This window comes from Carassius auratus, chromosome 12, assembly GCF_003368295.1.
Source record: "Carassius auratus strain Wakin chromosome 12, ASM336829v1, whole genome shotgun sequence".
NCBI classification, from domain to species: Eukaryota; Metazoa; Chordata; class Actinopteri; order Cypriniformes; family Cyprinidae; genus Carassius; species Carassius auratus.
In genome coordinates, this window is record NC_039254.1 from 8,342,931 (window position 1) to 8,362,080 (window position 19,150).

General features: G+C 35.6%; 1 protein-coding gene across 2 annotated transcripts in view; it reads right to left on the bottom strand.

Annotated features, from left to right (window-relative positions):
- LOC113111699 (cytohesin-1) overlaps positions 1–17,604 on the bottom strand; it is a 57,362-nt gene extending 39,758 nt beyond the window's left edge. Inside the window, exon 1 of one of the 2 annotated variants that reach the window (XM_026276708.1) lies at positions 17,476–17,604. In XM_026276708.1, the coding sequence (XP_026132493.1) occupies positions 17,476–17,494 (19 nt within the window). In that variant the 5' untranslated portion in view covers positions 17,495–17,604. Of the gene's footprint in view, positions 1–7,164; positions 7,588–17,475 lie in introns of those variants that run through there. The other variant, XM_026276706.1, reaches the window with a different exon arrangement.
- Between the last annotated feature and the right edge of the window lie 1,546 nt (positions 17,605–19,150).

Consider the following 19,150-nt stretch of genomic DNA (forward strand, 5'->3'; position numbering starts at 1 on the left):
GGGCGGGACTTGGCCAATGAAAGCTGCCATTAATTCCCGAAGGTGAATGAACATTAACCTGCCCATCTGTAAAGAACTGAGATTTTGATTTAAGAAGTTACAGCACTTGTGATACTATGCCAATAAATCCTCCTGATCCTCCGCGGGAGTCTGAGGTGACAGCAGGAGTAATACATCTGTGACAGGATGATCTCCCATATCTAATAAAACAGTCATTCTGAATAGTTTGTGTCAAGATTTTGCTACATTTATACTGTATATAAAATGTAAGAGGAGGTATTCTTCCTCATTTCAAACATACTGTAGAACCAGTCATGGCAGCGCTCGGTATGTTGATGGCCTGTTCCAATAAAGTCCAAATCTGGAGCAGAGCAGAGCAAAGCGTCAGACAGTAGCAGAAAGCCCAGAGGCTGCCTCTGTGTTTATGATGTCATTACTCACTGCTTTGACAGCTGCAGCTCCAGAACCCAACAAGTCCACATATTAAAATGCACCATGGTCCTAGGGCCTATATGGCAGGGGTGCTCCATAAGGTCAAAGAGAGACTTGGCTTAAACAAATAATTCACCCAAAAATGAAAACGATGTCATTATTTACTCACCTGTGAGTACGAGTTTCTTTATTCTGTGAAACACAACAGGTGAAGTTGGGAGGGTCAAGCTCCAAAAATGGTGTTATCATACAAGTGGTCCATATGAACCGTGCAATTTTAGTTTTCTGAAGCAATAAGATAAAGTAGCTTGCTTTTGTATTAAAACCAAAACAAAAGTGTGTTCACGTCAACCACGAAATGAATATTTGACGGTTGAGTTTATTTGTGGGATCATTTTTGCATCAATGGCACAAATAAAAACATGAAAAACAATTAAAAAAATAACACTTTCTGATACAACCAGATATGTCAAACCGGACATGTCTTTAATGTATTTCGCCGATTGCCTTGCGAGAAATTTGCAGCTTGCTCGGAAGATGCAATTGGGGCGAATATCGCGATTTCGCAGCAAATTTGTGTGTTTGCATTGACTTCGTAGGTAGGCTAATGTACTTGCGGTTGAATAATTAATTTCACTTTTGGTGTGCAAACACCATTAGTCTTATTTCTTGAATTGGTCGAGTGATTTTTTTATTTTTTATTTAAATTACAGTTAAAATCCATGATTCTAAGCTTATTGAAATGGAAGATTATTTGATTATTAAAAATAAAATACATTTCAGTCCATTCCTCACAGAAAGCTATTAAGGGATATAATGACATGATGGTGAGTGAATAATGATATACGTTTTATTTTTAGAACTACTCCTTTAAAACTCTGACAGAGAAGGAAATTCGTATTAGATGAAATTACCTTGTGTAGGTTTACTCTCTTCACCGCTCATCCCGGATGGAGATCAGAGATGATAAGGTTTAAGAATGAGGGTCTGACTTTAGGGACAGGAGTTAAATATTAACTTGTCAAGAAGATGCAATAAAGGAGAGAGCCCAAGAATAATAGATTTTGTGGCTGGTCATTCTCTTTGGCAGAGTTCAGCAAGAGGTTCTGGAGGACTAGTTAGAAAATGAAATTTAAGGATTTATAGATAAAAGCTCGGTTACAAAACCTCGCAACACTAAATCCTGTTCCAAAATGTATCCCTTAAAAATATACCTTTTCACATGTACAGCTCATATGTAAAATGTTTTTCAATGAGTTCAAAAAGCTCCAAAATTTAATTAAAGATTTGTGCCACTCCTAACATGATGACTATATATTGAAAACAATTACTGAGTTGATGAATCACCCAAGAGCTACAAATACAAACTGCTATTTGTATGAATTGTTGAAAAGTGTTGAAAATCACTCAACTCAAGTCCAATTCCAGTCTGCTGTCATATAAAGCAGCTGCTTGTGTAGGCTGTAGGCAGCGAAGCAGCTCATTAGGTTTTGGAAAAGAGCTAGAAAGAGAGATGAGATTTGAGATTTAAATAAGATTTGTTTTGTCCTTCACTGTTTATCATCATCACAGACGGTGACTCCCTCAGAAGAACTGGTGGGCCACCACACCGCCATCATGGGAGATCCATGAGTGGGCAGCACTGACTTGCCTCCAGCATAATAATATGGGCTCACAGTCCAAAAATGAGTCACTTCACTCATATCACACCTCTCTCCGCTCACACACTCATTCTCCTCTTCATAACCCCTTTACGCTATAGTCACTTTTTCTCTCTTTTCTTTTTTTTTTAACAAGCATACATATTCTCATTCCAACTTTCTAGAACTATCTAACAGAGATGCGCCTGGAAGGTTATTTCAAGAGGTCATTTCATACTTTTTTCCCTTTTTTAGTGTTAGTCACACAATTTCAGTCACATTTTCCATGACTATTCTTCATGACCAAAGGATTTTTTTTCTGTTGTTGATTATAAGTGGCAGCTACAATAAGTTTAAAAAAACCTTTCAGATCAAATAATTCAACTCTGTCCCGTGTGTGTGCGTGTCTGAAAAAAAAAAAAAGGTTTTACAAATATGCATGAATAGGATGCATTACGCAAACCAGCAGGTTAACTAAGAAAAAGTATTTTTGTTTGTGTACAGGAAATCAGCTCTTCTAAGGTATACTTCATTAAGAAACTAAAATTGTACAGCACAAACATTAAATCTCTAAACCTCTTTAAAACTCCTTAGTTAGCCACATATGAATTTGGATGTGGTGATAAAACACTGCTCATTCAGAGAACGATTGATTAACTTACTGACTCATCAAGATTAGAATTTGAAATGAGTGAGTCGCCCATGACGTCTGAATCACAGTGTGCGTGGATAAAAGTATATGAGCGATGAAACTCTCATTAATACACTCTATTGTACACAAGAACAGTGGTTAACAAAATCCTACTCCATTCTCGCATTTCCACGTTCACACTTCCTGAGCCACAGCCTTCTTCCCATCCTTCTTTCTGACTTGGCTTTTCCTGAACTTTAAGTAAAGGTACACTCACTAAAGCTTTTTTTAAGAGCCTGATTTCTCAGTATACACACAGATAGACTCTCACACCAGCACTTTCACAGTAAAAAGCTTTGGGTACATTTAATGGGCCTGTCAATTGCACCTTGCTCCTGTGGAAGAAAAAAATACAGATGTGTTCCAAGAATCAGCTAGTCAGTTTAGTCACATTAGTTCAGTTTTTTAACTAATGATAAAACACAATAGTAGTTTAAATTATGTTAAGCTTTTCGTTAAGATAATGATCAGCCAAGAGTGAAATGTCTAGTGAAATAGGTCCTTCTATTATTATTATTGTGATCACAAGCTATAGTCGAACTTATTCATTATGTCTGCTTCTCTGTATAATCTTACTCTGACACTCCTCTCGGAGCAGTTTACAAAATGTTTCATGGAAAACACAATTTTTGTACATGTTATGAATTCTAAAAGGCTACATAAATAAAATCGAACTGAACTGAGTGACAGCCTGTGCTGAACAGGAGAGAAGCTTGACACACATATTTGTCTTTTTGATTCTCAAGTGTCACTGTGGGAACAGCCCTTAATATACTCAAAGTAAATGACTTCCTTTTTCACTGGATTGAAAAACACTGGAGTTGGCCAAATTCTGGAGAAATTAAAGAGCATGCAAAAGGATGCATTGCATTTTCTGTCCATTTTTGAACAAAAAAACGTTATTTGACAATGACAAATGACTTGCTTAAATGGAATCACATCATGCATATGTTTTTTTTTTCAAAGAAAACAAAGTCATGGTTTCTCTATGACATACTCTTAATTATTGTGCCTTACCCAAATTAATCAAGTACATTCTTTCAAATGTAGAACAAAGAAACGAGGGCATAGCTTCAGTGAATATATATTATATTTAGCACATTTCAATATGCAATATATAAGAAGTTAACACTGAGTAATTTAGATTTTATGAACAATATTGGTCAAATACAGCTTGGTAAGGCAAATAACAACCAATGTGTATGAACAGCACAGAGTAACAATATTTTGTTGCTGAATGAATCAGTGTTTTTGAATGATTTGGTTGAGTGAATGATTCATTGGCTCACTTAAAAAAAACACTTACTTGCATAACTATGTAATCTGCAGAAAGTAGCTGAAAAATCAAACCACTAATACACAGACTGACAGACTGTCTGGATGATGCAAACTTGGCCATGCGGACTGATATGAACAGTAAAAAATCTCAATGCTCAAATCACTCTTGGAACACTACTGCAGTCACATCATAGTTTCAGTGTAAATAATAAAATAAATACCTTACAAGTGATGTTCAGTTGATATTATTCTGATGAGAGTGATCTAAAATCAGGACAAGTGTCTTTATAGTGTCCAACATCTGCTATGTTGTGTGTATGTGTCTGTGCATAGAGTTTCAACAAAGATCTGAACAATTTCTTAATCTAAACCTAAACATTTTCAACATGAACATTTACCAGAACTTTTCAAAAGATGCAAAACGACCAACAAATCTGAGCTACATCTAGAAGTTATTTTACAGCTGTATATTCTGTTCGCATCAGTGATAACTGTAACTATAAATATAATTCTTTGCGAACAGAGAAGTAAGTCTACACCATAACTAATAATACTGACACGGCGGAACAATATTGTTTGAAATCACTTTTACAACAGTTTCAGCTGATGTATGATAAAAACATTGAGCCAATCAGAATCCATCTGACAAGCATTTAAAGTGACAACATTACAATAAACATGTTATCATATATTAGTGCGGACACTAATAGTTATATTGTTGTTGGTGTGCCTTGGGGTACACCAGCCTATCCAAACAGACATTTTCTTGTCTATCCTATTCTTGAAAAAAAAAAAACCTTGCTACGGGTTCTGTGCTAGACCAACTGAGACTTGTCATGGCACTTGTATACTGTTGTTGTTCTCTTGTTGGTCTGATTGCTTCTATTGTTCTCATTTGTAAGTTGCTTTGGATAAAAGCGTCTGCTAAATGGTTAAATGTAATTTGAATGTTTACTTTATGGCACCAATAGCCTCATTTGTAACTATCTATCGTAGGAGAAACATATGAGACAAAGTTGATACTTGCAGGAAACATAAGTGAGAACTCTATTAAGCATCTTGAGCAATGAACCACTACCAATTAAGTCTATCCAAACAGGCATTTGTGTTTTCAAATCTGCATCTTTTGAAGGCCATTAGGGGATTTTGTCATTGAATTCTGACAGATGGCAAGAAGAAAACGGAGAAAATCCATCCAACATAAAAAGTCACTGATCTACACCCCTCACTGATTTTTTCTTACGATGTCAAAAACAAAATTAACCCAGAATAGGATCTTCACCAGTCCCAGCCCTTCATCTGCCTCTCTCTCACAGTTCCTCCTCTCCTCTAGTGACTGTCTCAGCAGCTCTAACACTTAATTCACACAAAACCTCACTGATGAGCAACAAACACACATAAACCCACAGAGCGCGCTAAAACCAACAAATAAACAGAAGCATGCAAGACTCAGCACATAAAGAACAGTGCAGGCGAAGTCCACAGTGAAACCTGATCTTATTACTATAGATATACAGTATATATATTTAGAGAGAGAGAGAGAGAGAGAGGACATGACTGAAGGTCAGTTGGCAACAGGTGGACATATGGTGACACTATTATTAGTGTTCCAACAGTAATTATATCAAAACCTTCTTTCTAACAGCCCAGCAACTTTCTATCAACAAAACAAATGATTTGTCTCACATTGCATGACCATGACGGCAGCTCCGTTTCTCATCCATCACTTCTATGATCCAGCCAGGAACACTGTTTATCACCACGGCAACAACACTAGATTGATAACATGCAGCTGCACGTGACTTTACTCCGATCTCAAATGATTCCAGTATTATGGGCGCATCAAAGGGGTCATGAAATGGAAATAAAAACGTTTTGTGAGATTCAACTCCTCCCAAGGTTATAATATGATTTTTTATTATTTCAAATCATGACGATTTTCCTCTACACACCCTTTAAACATTCATATGTACTGTAAATCGAGTAGGTGTGCTCTTAAAAACTCATCTCTATTGTTCAATCACAAGACTGATCCTACTGTGCACACTTATTTGAAACATCAAATTGTTGGATAAACATGGCTGAAGTTTATCTTTGGAATGTTTTCTTAAGTATGCGCAAACTGGCTGCTGGTTATTTCAACTCTCTTGAAATCTAAGGCAGTGCCTTGGAGGGAATGCCAGAAAATACATGTATTTATAATCTTTAATTGTGTTTGGAATAAACATCAAGCCAGCATTTACTGCTATTAAGATGTCAAATGTATCAATTAGTGTTTTAATGAGAATGTTAATATATTGTTTGAAGAGTGGATACGTAGTGGTGAAGTTCACCAGTCGCAGCAGTGGGTTTCTGAAAGACTTTATGTCCCTCAAAACGGAGTTTGTTTGTTTTGTTTCGTTTTTTTTGCCATTTTTGCCTTTATTACAATAGGAGAGACGACAACTGACAGGAAGTGAAGTGGGAGGGAGAGGGGCGGGATCAGGAGATGTCCTTGAGTCAGGGTTCGAATTCGGGATGCCCGTAGCATAACGCCACTGTTATGATGGCACTCTGCATGAAGGCTATCAGCAAGTGTGTTTGACAAAGAATGAAAAGTTATAAAATATTTGATGAGTTCAAATGCAAAAGTACCATTTCAAATTTTCTGTCTGTGTTCGGTTATTTCACTTTACATGGCAATGAAAATAATCTATTCATTGCTATTAAAGTGAAATTACTAAACCTAAACATAGGAGCCTAATAAAGATGCTAATTTCAAATTTCAAACGGCGCTTAGAGGCTTTTGCATGTAAACTCTTCATTTTAACTTTTTGGTGAAGAAAACTTTATAAGCTAACCTCCTAACCTTAATAATATAAATATCTGAAAATGCATTTCATAATAACTTTAAACAGTCTGAAAAAGTCTCAGATTTCACTGTACAATGACTCTTTAAAGTTGTAAATAAAGCAAAGATTATTGGAATAAATACCATTTCAGTCATTCTAATTCAAAACGTCACATTTAATTCAGTGCGTTACTTGCTGTGAAATTCACTAGCAATTTTTGAATGAAAATTGCTTCAAAGGATATCCTACACCAGTTTTTTTTTTCAGCACATGCACATAATGACAGACCCACCTGCTGGAGGAGCCGGGCAAACTGTGGGACACAAGAACGCCTGGAAGCTCGACGCACAGAGTTCGCTCACCGTCCCCATAATCTCAACCGTCCCCGTCTCACTTGGAATATGAAAGTGCGATTGGGAGAAGTAAGTCCCTGTGAGCGACGAGAGAGAAAACACCAGCTACTTCCCCTTTTGTGCAAAAGTAGAACTTGTTAAAAATGTTGATACTTTATGTAACACTTGTCTTTATCATATATCATTTCGCTGTCTGACAGATTCCAAAGCAAAGAGCTCTGACAGCAGCGCAGGTCCACAACGCTGCTCTCCGCTCCAATGTGCGCTGGTCTAGCAATCACACTCACTGACTTCTCTCCTTGTATTGTCTCTCCTCCTTCTCTCTCTCTCTTCGTACTCACTGCCACTTTACCATCCAGAGCTTTCTGTGTCTGTGACACTGATTTCTATTGGAAAGTCTCTGCTGTGGTGCTGAAATAGCTGAATGATTTACAAAGACATAAGCACAAGCTCATCAACACCTCCCATGAACACCTCCCCACTCACTCCCACAAGCACAGAGGGCAGTTTAGTCAGAGCTCAACCATCTCGGGCATCTGAGCCATGCGTGGTTTTGAAGGGCATGTATATGTTTACTCATGGAGAATCACGAGATCATAATCATCTATAAATGTACGCCTGCAGACACGTGTGCATTGTGCTAGGTTGAGACCCTCTGAAACCCACATGCTCCCAGATTGATGCCTTTGCATCAGTGCATTTTGTATTTGTGTGGTTGTTTAATGGTAATTGCTTGTTCATTGAGGCATTTTAAATACTTTACATAGCAAGAAATGCCTTTCATGATCAAAAATGCAACACAATATCTTGGAAATCTGTAAAAATGTTCTGGCAGGATGCTTTAATTCAATCTGCTTACAGCCCAGTGACGGTTATGTTGAGGGACGGGGTTGACATTCATTCTCAAAAATAAAGGTTCTTTATAATCAATAGTTGCATGAAGAAACTTTAAAGGTTCTTTATAACGGAAAAGGTGTGTGAGGACAAACGGATCTTTTAAGTTTTCCCTTGAAAGGTTATGTTGGGAACCCAAATTGGTTCATCTATGGAATCACTGTGAAAACTCCCATTTGGAAGCATTACAAACTACCATTTGAACTACAATACAAAAAAATAATAAAAAATACAATATAAATCACCACTTTACGCAATTTATATTTTCATGTGAGTTTTGGTTGAAAATCCCTATATTCTGTAGATAAACATATTCATGCTGAACTTGCAACCTCAACAGAAATGTGGTTGCATGTGCTATGTTTCTAAGAAGTATGTGTGACTTGTGGGTGTAATACTGTTGAACTGAAAGACGGCTGATATCGCTGACTTGTTTCTGGTCATGTATCATGAAACGGGAACAGAACACTACCCTCAAATAATCTCAGCTTGTAAAAAAACAAGAAATGTTTAACTTTTTATGACTGGAGACTACCGTGATTATATGAATGCTGCAGGTCATTTACGAGCTAGGATCTTTTATTTAATCACTAATTTAAAAGGACAGGTCACCGAAAATTTTTTTTTTTAATGAAACACAAAATAATGACAAAATATTCCTTTTAGATGAACTATTCTTCTTGTATATAACAACATTTTGATCTTCAAAGCAAATGTATTACAATTATAAGATCTGACAATGTTTTGCAGCCATTAAACCATCTGGGAACATCCCCAAAACTGTGGTCTCAGAGGAGAACCATTTGGGAGATCCTGCTGGAAAGTCCACACAGTACTTTCCAACTTACTTTCCTCATTTAATCTTCTTTCCCTCTATTGTGGGTTGACACCCTTCCTCTCCTTCCATTCACACCCATGTGTTTAATCACACAATTCCTGTCAGACTTATCCCAAATATAAAATAATCAATTTACTACATTAGTTTAGAATTTTACAATGCCTATTAAAAAATTAAATAAAATCTGACCTGTTTCTCTGGTTAAGATGCATTCCTGAAGGTGTAAGGTAACATGTGACCCTGGACCTCAAAAGCAGTCTTAAGTATAGCAGGGATATTTGTAGCAATAGAAGTAAGTTTAGTATACACGTATACACTCAAAGTAAGTTTCATAGTAATATGCATTGCTAAGAACATCATTTGGACAACTTTAACGACTCTTTTCACCTTCAGATTCCAGATTTTCAAATAGTTGTATCTCGGAAAAATATTGTCCTATCCTAACACACATATATCAATGGAAAGATTATTTATATGTGTTTTACTAAATCAGTTCTTAGCAATTAACTAGTGGTTCCTGACACCATGCAATAATGAAGCATGATCAAAAACTTCATCACGCTCAGAATATAGACAACAAATCAAATTGAAATGATTAATTTGACATTTAGCTGAAGCTATTATTCACAGTGATTCTCAGTACACGTTTTACAGAGAGTCCCTTTAGATTTAGAACAACCTGGGCTTACAGTGGAGATTCATTCATAAACTAACAACTGTTTGGTCTTTAACCAACATGATCTTTAACCAACAAGCTAAACCACTAAGCAAATGAGCGGATTTTAGTTGTCCTTTTGTAGTCTCCTTTCCTCTAAAAATACTTTTACAAAATGTAATTTTAAAAGACATTTAAAAGAATATAAGCATTATACACAAATTATAATACACACACACACACACACACACACATATACATATACATATACACATATATACATATACTGTGCATATACATATATACATATACATATATATACATATATATAATTACATATAAAGTACAGTAAAACAGCAATATTGTGAAATATTATTTCAATTCAAATTAACAATTTGTTCTATAATTGAATATTTAAAAATTTGATTTATTCCTTTGATGCCAAAGCTGATTTTTTTTCATGTTTCTTTGAATAATAGAAAGTTCAAATAAGCAACACTTATTTGAAATAGAAATATTTTTTAGCAACCTAAAAGTCACTTGTTGATCGTTGAATAAAAGTTTTAATTAAAAAAGCATAGCTGAAGATAATTTCATCGCCACAGCTTCAACAACAAACATTAACATTCACATTCTTTTGCATTGACTCAGGACTACAGAGAAATTAAAAGCCTTTTTCTTTCGCTCTTTTCAGTCTTTTCTAAATGAACGTTTGAGACTGGGAGGGCACCCCGCAGCTAGAGGAAAAAAGAACAGGGGAAAATGGCATGCGAGTTGTATTTGAAAGGTTAGACAGCAGGACTTTTATAAACACAGTTTTTCCCTGGTGAGTTGAGTGCCCAAACATCAGGACCAAGACATTTCACAACACTTCTGTTCCAAAGCCCTTTAACAAGACATATGACTGTTAATATCTGCAGCTGTGCTAAACAATAAACGATTCTTTGCACTGACACGCTCAAAATTAACCCCTAAGACCCTGTGTTTATTCAGCACACCAAAATCAGTCAAAATCAATAAATTTTAAGCATTAGAAAACACACCAACATAAACGGTCAATGTTTTTTGCTTCTGAAAAATGGCATGACGGCAGAGGAACAGTACTGTAGGTGAAGACTCAGGACTTTGCCAAGAATTCTCTGTGTCTGCACAGCTGAAGAGCTAGAGGCCCAATAAACGCCTGCCCGGCGTCAGCAGAGTCCACTAAGCGTTGATGTCGCTCATTGGCCCCTTTGTTTCAAAGGCCCTAAGAAATGCAAAACTGAAACAATGGATTCTGAACCATAATGGTCAGAAGCTTGGGTTTCCCATCAAATATTTATTCCAAGAACTTTTCTGCTCCATCATTCTAAAAACGAACACTTTTTTGGCCATATGTTCCACTCATATGTGCCCCAAATACGTCCAGTTGTACTGTTAATTAACTGAGACTACAGATGCACAAGAATTAAAAATGAAAATGAGGATAAATCAAGACAAAAGTGCAAAAGAAAAAGAGTTTCTGCTAAAGAAAACCGCATACGCACTCATATATTTAAATATTGTTTTTTAAAAGATAGATCGGTATTATATTAGCATAAGTGTGCGTGTGTGTGTATATAAAACATAATATGGGATTATTCAACTGTTTCAATATGCGACAACAACCCGATACTTGGTACTAATCACTGATGACAAAATTAGCATATTCTGGTGCTTTGCTTCGTAAAAAAGTAAATTGGTAGACATTTTGTGATATCCTTTAAATACAAGTTTTACACTGTCTACTCTGCACACAAACAACAAAACAAGAAGACAATTATAATCAGTAAGGCTGTCTACACTGCATTATAATGGACACGCTGGCTTGCAGTTTAGACAGATTTGTTCATTATAATAGCTGGCTTCCTGTTTTCTGGTGTTGTGATGCTCAGTTGAAGTGCAGAAATGGAAACGCAAATAAATTGCCCCAAAAATCCAGACTGTTGTGATGAGCCAGACTTTGAGTATCCTTGTATTATGGTCATTTCGGTTCCCCAGTGGATACGTTGTACATTAGGGGACAGGTGAAATTACCGATGATACTTATCAGGTAAAACGATACAATGTATAAGCACAGACAATAAAAATATGGTTCAAAGGAAGATCAGTGTAAAGAGCTATTCAGAAGTAATGAAAGGCCATTTCCAAGCCAGCCAGCAGTAAAAGCTTTCATTTAAAATCTGTGATATCTGTGGGTTTGTTTTTCCCTATAGGGACGAACCAGCTCACAGAATTAATAAGCAAACACACACACACACACACAACCTCATGTGACTCTTAAAGAAACATTACCCAGAATATGAACATATTGCTGTAATCACCGTAATCGATCTGAAATCATTTACTCGCCCTTATGTTGTACCAAACCTGTATTACCGTAATACAGGTTTGGAACAACATGAGGGTGAGTAAATGAATTTGAATCTTGTGTTTCAACTGAATCTAGAAATTCTGATGAATATGATCGATTCAGTTTTTGATTCAGAAACCTCCAGTCTCCATTTATTGTAATAGCATAGAAAAATGATCAGTGCATTGCTTAGAATTCCTTAATAGATCTTCTGTAGAACAAAGAAAGTATTCCAGGTTTGAAATAGCATTAAGTTGAATAAATGATGACAATCTTTATCTACAGATAAACTAAACTCCTTTAAATGTACTGACAAAGGAGAAATCTATACTTGAGGCTCAATAATCAAAGCATAACCTTCAGAAAGGAGAAGTACAGTAAAAGCAACGATGTTAAAACCTTGTGAATAACAGTTCAAGTTGTTTATCTTTAAGAGATGATCTATTTCAGTAGTTCATTATGGTACATTATATCGAACCGATTTCAATAACAGGACAAATGGGAAGTGGTCATGGCTGCTGGTTGCTGCTGACCTAACACTCGTATCTCTGAGTCCCAGTCGTCCCGTGCAGGGAGACTGCCGTTTCATCTCAGTTGATCTTAAAACAGATCAGTCTTTTGAAGATTTCTCCTTCTCTGGAGCTTAAGATTAATGAGCGAGTGCTAGAGAGACTTTAGAAGGGGAAAAACAGCACTATAAATTAGATGAAATCAAAGGTTGCATAGGGAAGGAAGGGTGAATGATGTAAAATGAAACATGCGCATAATTCAAAGTTAAAAATGTAACAAAATCACTGCAATATAACCGAACTTAACTTCTGTATTTTTCCACTAATACAGCAGGCACTTTTATGTCCCAGTGGGTTGATTTTTATTAAGACAGCTCTTGTTCCAGACAAAAAGACTCTAATTATAATGTGCAAAGGTCTATGAAAATGTACACAACTGTCCAAAGGTTTGGGGTCATTATTTTCTTTTCTTTTCTTTGTAAGAAAAAATTCTGTAAGGACTGGATTTGATCAAAAATTACAGTAAAGATGTTTAAAATTGTAGAAAAAAAATCATCAACGGATCCTGAAGAAAATTATATATATATCATAGTTTCAAAAAATTTATATTATAATTTTTTTATATATATTTGATCAAATATATGCAGCTTTGTTGAGCATCGGAAACATTAAATATTACAGTATCTTACCAACTCCAAACTTTTGAACAGTAGTGTATAAAATATAACTGCATTTTAAAACTATGATAATTAATAAAATAAAGAAATACACACATGTATAGACAAAACAAATTCTGCTGAACAAAGGAGATATTTTGTCCAATGTTACTTTGGTCCAAACTTTCTTTAAAATATATTTTTTATTATTTTTCAAAGGAAAACGTCTTCTTCAGTGTTCCACAAACAAAAAAGTCAGCCATACATGTTTGAGACAACATAAAGGTGAGTAAATGGTGACAGAATTTAATATTTTGTTAAACTACCCCTTCAAACACTAGGGAAGCATGTCACCCGAGGACACATGCAGCAGCGTTCAACATCTGTTTACATCTCACTTCCTCAGTGAAACAGCAACCTTATCTATTCTCTCGGCAGGAAATGATAACAGACAGAGAATACACAAAAAGAACAGATGACAATGACATAACCTAAACCTATGCTGTAAAATATACATTGTCTCTTATTCCACAAAATGTATGCAGATTTTTTTTATATATATATCATGACACAAAAACCATAATGTTTGATGGACCTTGTTTTGGTGACAACTGAGATTCAATCTCAAACCTACACACAGGAGGTGGGTAAGCCGACAGGCAGGGCCTTTAGTTTAATGGCTAGAATCCCAGATTATAGTCAGTGAACAGCCTACGTACCAGAAGCCCAAACTCTGCAGCCTCGGTCTCTCTAGGAGAGCTGAGAGCTCACAGCGCTGTAACACTTGAGCATGAGAGGTCCTTAGGAGTTAAAAGCACACTCAGTGACCAACAAACCCCAAGCATCATGAGCGGTCACTATGCCAACCACAAATAAACTAAAAGCATATACGTTAGCACTACAATCCACTACATTTCTATGCAAATTTATATAAAAAAAAAAAAAAAAGTACAAAACTGTCACTGGGACAAATACCCTTTCAAAAGGTACAAATATGTGCACTTTAGAAACTAAAATGAATTTTTAAGTACATTTAATAATACTATTATGTACCATTTAGCTGTAAACAAGGTACAAAGAAGCTAAGATTTACCTTTTAGCTCTGGTACTTAGATAGGATAACGCTCCATTGACAACTTTTTACCTTTTTGTTCTGAGAGCGCATTCATGCGTCAATCCACCAGAGTGTTAGAATGATATTAAACTTATTACAGTTTAACAGCCTTGGACGAGGTAGACAACAGATTTTATGCTTTTCTAAGATAAATCATTACTGTTTATTATTATTAATCCTATATATCTGCCAAGTCCTCATTCATCTCAATTACATTTTGAATGAATTATACAGAATAAAGAAAATCTAATTCTTTCATGGTTTCAGAGTTTGATTCTATTTATTTTATGCATTTTCTTCTTAAATTGTTTATGCATTTTTTAGGGGGGGGTTGGTGTCCACACATTTAATTTTTATTCGTACATTTTTTATTTTATATTATTTAACTTATATATTATCTTATGACATGCTTGAATTCTGTGATTATTTCTTGTCCACATCAAATCTCTAAATTTTGGAGCTGGATATTTTGTGGAAATATATGCCATCTACTGGCCATTTCTTGTTAATGCACAATTTGTGACACCAAACCTATCCACCTAGGCATTCTGCATCTGAAGAAAACATTTACTACATCAGTTGGTTTAGTATCCATTTTCTTTTCTTTTCTAGTAAATAATAAACCATATAATTTTACGGACATGGATGTCTACGTAGGGAACAAATTTAAAGTGAATCTGTTTTGTTAATGTAAGCCTGCTCAAGTGGTGGTCAGAAAAGTAGGACACCGATAGTTTCAACTTCAGATGAAGCTTAAAATGGATCTTAATATGTGCGGTCATCACTGTAAACAGTCCTCTTGATTTGCAGTTCTCAAGTAAACCACGAAATGCATAGACAGCAGAAGGTTTGGCAGGGAGAGTACATTAAAAACAAACCTCCCTTCAGACTCTTGCTATATCTATCTGGAGCGACAGAATGCTTGGGTGGAGTTAACATCATTGAGTGACTGCTGAAGGAGGTAAGTTGAGGACAAACGCAGAGGTTTCCTGTGCAGCTTTGCTCTTTCCTGGATGTGACACTTTGCCACGTATGCAGCTGTAACTGTTGAAACGAGAGACATATCCCAGTCCCACATACCTGTCCACATACACAGGGCTAGTTAAAATGATCATTTTAGAAGCTGACCTTGCATTTGGTCTTTCTTAAGTGACAGGGAGATGTAAAACTGATACACAATTAAAATTCTATACTGCTGTAAATCTGTGCGGTATAAAACCTCCTCTTCTGATGTTAGGATCCTCTGGCATTAACATGCAGTCAGTCTAAATCATACTCCAGACACTCCTTTGCATTCAGAAATATGAATATTATTCTGTAGTTTTGTTAGTAATCAAATATCAGGCTTAATAAACTGAAGACAGGAATATAAAGGTCCACAAAGTTTGGTTTTCAAAACATGCTTTTACAAACAAAAAAAAAAATGCTAGAAATGTTAAGGTCATTTCTAAAGGTCAAGGGTTTATCAGTGTTTTGTTTTCAATGCGCCAAGGCTGTTTTATAGTCTAGCACTGTTTGTTTGGTCCTCCAACACTATCATCATGTGCGAAAACCATTTGTTTTCTGTGGCCACTAGTGTTATGCATTCCCTATTTGTTATGGTTGGTCTGTGTTTATATCTTAAAGTGACAGTTCACCCAAAAGTGAAAATTTTGTCATCATTTACTCACGCTCAGATCGGAAACCTGTGCAATTTTCTCAGATGTAACAAATATATACTGAATGTCAGTGAATACCAATGGGCTCTAATGTTGATTTGGACCTGACTTTCATTTCATGGACGAAAAATGGTTGGAAATTTTTTTTTTGTTGATAAGTAAATGTAAATGGTGACAGAACTATCATTTCTGTACAATCCCTTTAATATACACCTTTTTTTATTTATTCACGTTTTCTAAGTATTTGTAGAATTTAATGTTGCTTTTGTTCGCTATGCTAGGCATAATAGACTTGTAGCAAGTGAGATTAACACAAACCTGATGAAATGAAAAGTCAAAATGTTACTAATTAAATCAAATTCTTCTTATATCCCTATTTGTCAAAGGTTGTCAGTTGTAAACCTCTGCCAATTAAGACATATTTATCAACTAATGTTAATCTCAGTTTTAAAATTTGTATATGTCACATACATGGTTATATGGAGAGCATATCACCAGCAGTGAAATGTAAGATGTCAGATGGTTATAATATGGACCAATTTATCAGCATGGCCGATATATGACGGTTTAACACTATATTATGGTCTGTCTGACTTTTTGAGTGGCACTCACCACCATAAAGACCACAAAACACGCTCTAATCAAAAGAGGTGCAAAGACAAAGCTCACAGTTGTGCAGTTTAACGGACTAACGAACAGTCTTTTCTAAAATGACTCAAGTTGTTATCAAAATGACGCAAAGTACAACCGTAAGAGTGTGAATTTAAGGTGGGTGTAGTGCATTAAGTTCCAGCTGCTCATGAAATCATTTCATTGTTTTCTAGAGTTTAAACTTTAGGAAATCTGTTTGGCATAGCCTAAATGTCAAGAGCTTAGACATTCACTGCTCTTAAACAGGTGTCACTTTACCCAGTTTATGTTTCGCTCTTGTACAAAAACAGACATTTAACCACTCTCCGCAAGCTGTGGTGTGTCTGTTGTTTTCACACAGGATATCCTGTAACATCATTTCTGCTACTCTGACATTCTACAAAAAAAAGCAATGAAAGGTGGAAAAATGTCACACTGTGCACCACATAGAAATAAAGTAAAATTCTAAAAAAAAAATCCACCTCAAAACTAATTCAAACCAAATCATTTTGGATATATAAATACAGCATCTAAGTGAATGAGATCAACTGTGCAGGTCTTTACTTACATTTCTGAATTTATGATGTCCAAGACTAAATATTACTTTTAAAACACATACACAAATCTAACTTCAGCTTCGAAAAAGATGTGTGTACACAAAGCAAATGTTTGAGTCAGTAATAACTTGTCAATATCGTGTCAACATGGAGCCCTACTAAAAAAAAAAAACTTTGTAGGGTAAACATTGTTGTACTGTCACTGCCATCATGTAAGTGTTTGAAGTGTGAACTTGTTATTTAGTATCGAGCTGCAAGTTTATCTCATTTAGACTAAAACAACATTATATTAAGCTGCCAGTTTTTCACTATAATGCACTTTGACACGCCGGTGTCAGTCTAAAAACGCTTTATAAGACAAAACTTACCATAATCGTCCGCCTCCATTCTGCAGCGGTGTTTCACACAGCTCTAGTCTTCCTCCACTACACAGTACACACTCAACATCACTTGTCTGTTTTGTTGCGCGCGCGTGTTTGTGTGTGTGTGTGTGTGTGTGTGTGTGTGTGTGTTTCCTCTTCCAGGTTACATCTGTTCCTCTCACGGTGAACTGTACGCACATACTTAGGCCAGGTCTGAAAACCTACTGTGCCGCCTAGATATACCGCATTTCTGGGCATCGTGAGCTCGCAGAAATGCCCCACAAGACCTCCTATTTAGGACGCTCACTAGGTTTTAGACACAGCCAGTCTCTTTTGCGCTATGAACACATATATGTCTACTTAATATTACTGCCGTTAAAGTTTTACCGTTTTTATCTAGATTTTGCATACTGTATATACACATAGAGAGTATGTCTGCACCCCCACTCTCTCTATAGGTACTGTACTATATATACAAACAAACAGACACACAGAGATTTACTGTGTGTGTGTGTGTGTGTGTGTGTGTGTGTGTATACATACATACATACATATATACAGGCAATAATATAGTATAGTAAATTATATAATTTATAGGCAGTTTGATAGTTTGATTTTCTAGTCAGTTCTTTCCTGTCTTTTTCCCGCCATGTTTTATTCTGTCCAGCAGGAGTCTCCCCAACCTCTTGAGAGATTGAAGAGAGGCCTTTTAAATGACACAAAAGGTTAAAATAAGACTCGGTGCACTTTCACCAAAAATAACATAAAATAAAATAATTATGCATTTGGAACGTGACTGCTAAAAATGCTGTTGTCACCCACCAGCAACCATAAATACAATAAGATTTTTTGCTATCCTTTACAAACGTAAAATTATGTAGGTGTAGTTAATGTAATTTCTCCTACACATTATATATATATATATAATATATATATATATATATATATATATATATATATATATATATATATATATATATATATATATATATATATATATTATTTATTTATTTATTTTTTGTTAAGCATATAATTTTACTTCCTAGATGGTATCTACCTGTTGCCCATAAAATATTGTCTATTTTCAGGATGCTACATCTAAATACAGGATTGATGCTTAATATAAATTACAGAGTGGGTCTTCATTATAAGAGAATAAATGTTTTGCTCTTCTGCTTTCATTTTCATCCAGTATGTCTGCACCCTCACTTTATATTCACTAGTGGAAATTGTTTAAATGATTGACAGCAGCAGTAATTGTTATTCCAAACTGCAAACGCACAAACCCAGACAATAATCTTGCTACATTCCTAAAAGGAAAACTTTTGTTAGAAAAATGCAACTCTGTAATGGGAAAAGCCAGACTGTAAACTGTAAATCACTGTGTAAATATTCCATATAGATGTGCAGATTAGTTCACTGCTGCCACTGTTTACTAATTGGCCATTACAAGAAAGTTTAGTTGCATTGTATAGCTCTATCGGTGCATATTTTTAAGGGGGAAAAAATAACAAAAACACTCTTTCTGGGCAACCAATACACATTTTTGACATAGTTTCCTGGTTAAGTATTACCACAGACACTAAATTGCTTTTGTCTGTGCCGCACACCATCAAACACGCAAAAGCAGACCAAGTCGCAAAGTTTCTTTCCTTCACAAAAGGCATTACCAAGCTTTTTG